This window comes from Octopus bimaculoides, chromosome 1 (assembly GCF_001194135.2).
Source record: "Octopus bimaculoides isolate UCB-OBI-ISO-001 chromosome 1, ASM119413v2, whole genome shotgun sequence".
NCBI lineage: Eukaryota > Metazoa > Mollusca > Cephalopoda > Octopoda > Octopodidae > Octopus > Octopus bimaculoides.
Window position 1 is genome coordinate 22,486,390 of NC_068981.1, and position 5,372 is coordinate 22,491,761.

At 36.1% G+C, this 5,372-nt stretch overlaps 1 protein-coding gene across 6 annotated transcripts in view; it reads left to right on the plus strand.

Moving 5' to 3' along the window:
* Positions 1–5,372, plus strand: part of LOC106884182 (glutamate receptor-interacting protein 2) — a 537,293-nt gene that overhangs the window by 57,171 nt on the left and 474,750 nt on the right. For 5 of the 6 annotated variants that reach the window (XM_052965766.1, XM_052965774.1, XM_052965785.1 and 2 more), the window contains exon 2: positions 2,472–2,537. The exons of the other annotated variant lie outside the window; for it this stretch is intronic. In XM_052965766.1, the coding sequence (XP_052821726.1) occupies positions 2,472–2,537 (66 nt within the window). The remainder of the gene's footprint in view (positions 1–2,471; positions 2,538–5,372) is intronic. 6 annotated transcript variants of the gene reach the window in all.

Below are 5,372 nucleotides of genomic sequence, written 5' to 3' on the forward strand. Positions count from 1 at the left end.
ATATATATATATATATATATGTATACTTTTACACACACACACACACACACACACACACACACACACACACACACACACACACACACACACACACTATGTATGTGTATATATATTTCTGTTTGTTCTGAAGGCAAGGTAAACTGTGGTATTTGAAATCAGAACATTAAGTTGCAAACTAAATGCCATGAAGTATTGAGACCGATCTTTCACTTCTACTCTCTGCCTCAACACTGATCTAATGATGGAAATAAGTCATTCTAAATCAAATGTGACATTTTAGCAAGTCAAATTTGATTTACCCAATTGCCTTAATACAGTTTCAACTGAAGTTTGAGAAGTCTTGCTTTAAGGCATTGGCGTCTATAACCATCTTTATGTAGCATTTACAACCCACAAAAAGAAACAGTAATGGATATATCCTATATAATCTAATAAGCTGTGTAAATAATAAAGTGAATTCTAGTAGATCATTTCCACTTGTTACTCGAAATTAGATAATCTCCCTTCTTTAATTTACCTAACAATTACTGAGGTTATTCAAAACAGCTTTTCTGATTACAAAGCTCCTTCCCTATAAATTTCCTTTTCCTGAAGGTTAAAGTTATTAAATTCAATTGTATTTGTATTACTAAAGTAATGTTTTATATAACATGAATGTTTCTGAATGGTGTTCCAGCTGTGATAATGATAAACACTTGTAAAAAAGACTGGTGGGTCAGTACGTAACAGCAACACTTTAAGCACTTTAACATAGTTTTATCGTGATAGACAACAAGTTTCGAAACAGCCATCTATCACAATTTCATGTGTATTTTTACTGGCTTCAAAATGTTGAATGTTATGTTATTGCAAAAAGGCGTAAGGATATAGTATAAAGACTGTTTTAATTCTAGTTTATAATTTGGCTTCTTTCCTCTGCTTTAATAATGCCTCATTGATTAGTAACACCGTAATTAATAATTTACATTGGCATTTGGAAGGGTGTCCAGCCATAGAAAGCATGCCAAGCTGACACAGAAGCTTGATGCAGTCCTGCAGTTCGATGGATCCTGTCAAACCATCCAGCCCCTGCTAGCATGGGAAACAGACTTTGAATGATGATGATTTTAGGTACCAAAACAGAAAATGAAAACAGACACCAAACATCATCGTTCATCATCATTGTTTAACGTTTGCCTTCCATGCTAGCATGGGTGGGACAGTTTCACAAGAGCTGGCCAGGCAGAAGCCTGCACCAGACTTCTCTGTAACTGTTTTGGTAGGAATTTTACAGCTGGATGCCCTTCCTAACACCAACCACTCAGCAGAATGAACTGAGTGCTTTTTACATGGCACAAACACAGGTGAGGTCAGTTTTGGCAAGGTTTTTACTGCTGGATGCCCTTCCGAACACCAACCACTTTACAGTGTGGACTGGGTGCTTTTAAGTGTTACCTGCATTGACTGGGTCACCAAGTATTTGCAAGACAAAAAAAAACTTTTGAGAGGAGAGGGGGGCATTGGAGACAGTGATCTTGTGTTGGATGATGAAAGGTTATAGTGAAAAAGAAACGGGTGTCTTGCTGTAGAGAAAGTACAAGGTTGCACAGCCGGAGAGAGAGAGTGAGTGATCAGGAATGAAGACAGAAACAGGTGTGTTACAGTAATGTAAATACATGGTTACCCAACCTGAGGAAAGTGTGAGAGAAGGAGAGAGAGAGTGGGAGACAGCAGGATAGAAATGGTGAAAAAATGCCAGGTATACTCACAAGGGATGGGGAACAGAATATAAATGGGATGATTGAGTAAAGAAAGAGAGATATATAGATGATGGCAAGTACCAGGGCAAACCCTTGAGGTTCGAACGCCATAATATGTGGCAAACAAATTTCTGAAGAGTTTATTTATTTATTTATTTATTTTTTTTTTCAATGTAAACATTTAATAGAATTTCTGGATTGAAAGGAAAAGTACTAAATAAATTTAGAAGGTAACTACTCTAGCCTGGATTGTGTCTAGAGATAGCATTTTCTCTGCTCTCTCCTTTTATATTAAAAGATCTTGTTTCAAAGGGAAAAAGCTCTGTACTTCTTCATGCTCTGTACTCCTTTTGGAGTGGACTGGCTTCAAGGATGATTGAGATGATTTTCAACGCAAGTGTGCATAAGTGTGTGCATGCATACATCTAAGTATGTATATAGGTAATTATAGATGTGTGTATACATAAATAAACACTTATACATACATATCTATTTTGGTTATTTCTGAAGTTATAGGGATCCTGGAGAGAAAGACAGTTGTTCAGAAATTCAGTATCAGAATTGAAGGATCTTGAGTATACAGTGTTTAATATCTTTAATTACTAGTTTCATTATAAGAGTCTGAGAGAAGGTTACCAGAAATGTCAAAGCAAAATATAATTTGAGAGTTGTATCTTTTATAAAAGCATTTTTCATGCTTTATAGCCATTGTGATTCTATTGGATCCTTTAGTTTCAGGTGAGGACTCCCAAAAAGAGAAAAGGAGATACTTTTGGACTGTTAGGGCCAGAACTTCAGGTAAATTTATCTTGGTGTGTCCGTGTGAAATAATATTGTATTATCTACTACACATGTTATTGTTTCCTCCATGTTTTGAGATGATTTTATTAATTTGGTTTGTTTTATATTTCCACCTTACTGATATAACTTTCTTCCCTGTTATGTGTCACCCAGAGGTATTCAAGTCCATCCATTCTTTGTTAACTGGAACATTAAACTCTATTGTAGTCAATGAACAAATGTCAAAGATTAGGTGAGTTGGTCTTGGCTGAATATCAGAGATTAATTAGTGTTCTTATTATGACCATATTTTATTAGAGATATGTTGATATGCTGTCCTACAATTATTTTTAAATGTAAAGTCTTTATTTCAAATATACTTGTTATACCTGTTCAGATTGCAACTAAAAAGTTTTTACAATTGTATTAATAGGCTCCTAATTCTTGAACTTTATCCTATTCTAAAGATAATGCAATTTCAGGCTTTAATACAATTGCAGATGCAAATTTTTAGAAATAAGGCATAGCATAATTGATTTATTAAAATTCAAGTTTTATGTAGATTAACATTTTCTGTAATGATTTCAGGATTCTGTTTGTATTAATTTTATGTAAAAGAAGACATTCTTTTGATATTTTGTTGCATGTATTTCTACAGTATGCATTTCTGCTGCATGTATGTGTATTTTCTCAATTTGTTGTTTCATCCATTTACTAAACAAGAGAAGGTAACAGTGGTCAAAATGACTATTTCAATTGATTCATAGTCCAGAGGTTTGGAGAAATACATGTCATTGTTTTTGTGTGTTGGTGGTCTACTCTGATTTTGACAAATACCATATCTAAGCAGCTAATATATTTGCGTATGATACAATGATGCACAATTATGAAGCAAAAGTTATTCAATGAAAACACTGAATAACAATTGAGTGTGCGTACATATCGTTTACATATCATTTATATACTTCAATGACATCTTAAGTTCTTTGTTCCCTATGGAGCATAGGCTATTGACAACTCTTCTCTACTGTTCTTCACTCTGGGCTGTCTTCTCTGCTTCTTTCCAGTCAGATACCTAATTTTTTCAGCCCTACCTCAGTATCCTGCCTCCAACTATTTTTAAGGCATCCCCTCTTCTGTTTCCCTTGTGGGATCATAAGTGTCCCTGAAGAAAGGCCTTCCTCTCCCACATCTTGTTGGTTTTGAATTGTCATCTATGCTTCTGTAACTGCTTTTTCTAAGACAAGTGGATTTGCCTTAGGCAAACCAATTTTTACCTCTGGGAAAAGGTGGTCCCTATTAGTCTGGCCTCTACCCTGCCTGTCCAGCATAGGAGGCCCTACCAGGTGTTTTTGCACTCAGGGTCATTGAGGCACATAAGCTACCACACTGCAACAAGGACTGGACCTAGGACCTAATTGAATTTGTTTTTGGTAACATCAATTTTAAAGTGATAAACTTGTTCTGCATGGTTTGATAATGTTATTGTGTTACAGCCTTTCATCAAGGTACTCTGGAATATATCAACACATATATTTTCTTTATCAGGTGAGAATTTAGAAATGTTACCTGTTCAATAGAATGTTTCTCTCCAGTCAAAGTATCTGCTTCATTATTAGAGGCAGTCATCATGAAATTAAAGTACCAAACAAATGTGTTGTCTTTGAACAAGTTGTTAAACAGCATTTCTCAATATATCTACCAGACACAAAACAGGTTTCACTCCCTCCTTCGCAGTTGAATGGTCAGTGGTGGTAGACAAGGTGTCCAGCTGTAAAATCAATTGCTCCAGCACAATTTATGGGAAAAAAATGGATATAAAAATTATCTACAAAATATATAAGTAAAACTATTTTTTTAAAGTTCATATCCCTTATACATTTTACTCACATGCACACTCATGGCCACATTTAGATGCATGTATATACACATGCATGTATGCACATGTGCTTTTGTGTACAGACATGCACAAACATGTGTGGACATCCACATATGATCAGCACGTACATCTACATGTACATCTGTGTATACATGCACATTTGTGCATGTATAGGCACATATCTGTGCATGCACTCACGCATATCCAGACACAAATACACACACATCCGCACATTCAGACATCCATGCACACATTCAGACGCATACAGACACATTCTCAAACACACACACGCACATGCATCCACATGTGCTTCCACACATCTACATGCACACATCCATGCACATGCACACATGCCCATGCACACACACTCGCACACACACTCACACAGCCACACACTTGTTGTGCACATCTAGACTCATGCATATCTACACACACACTCGCACACATCTATACACACACATACACACTTGCACAGAAACGTGCACATCTGCATACACACACATACACCCGCAATCTGCACACATACACACACATCTGCACACATACACACCTACACACATCTGCACACATATCTACACACACCTACTCTCACATACACACATCTACACACACTCATACACACACGTGTGCACATCCGCACACACACATACACATCTGCACACACACACATACACATCTGCACACACATACACATCTGCACACACACATACACATCTGCACACACACATACACATCTGCACACATACACCTACACACACACTCATACACACACACACACACACACACACACACACACACACACATTTACACACACATCTACACACACACAGTTGAGAAAATGAAATGATTAACTCACAAAATACTAAAATCCTGTAAATAAATTTAAAAAAAAATATTGCAATAAATAAATAAATAAATAAATAAATAAATGAATAAAAATAAATTTAAATACTGGTTGTGTAAATTTTGGCCAG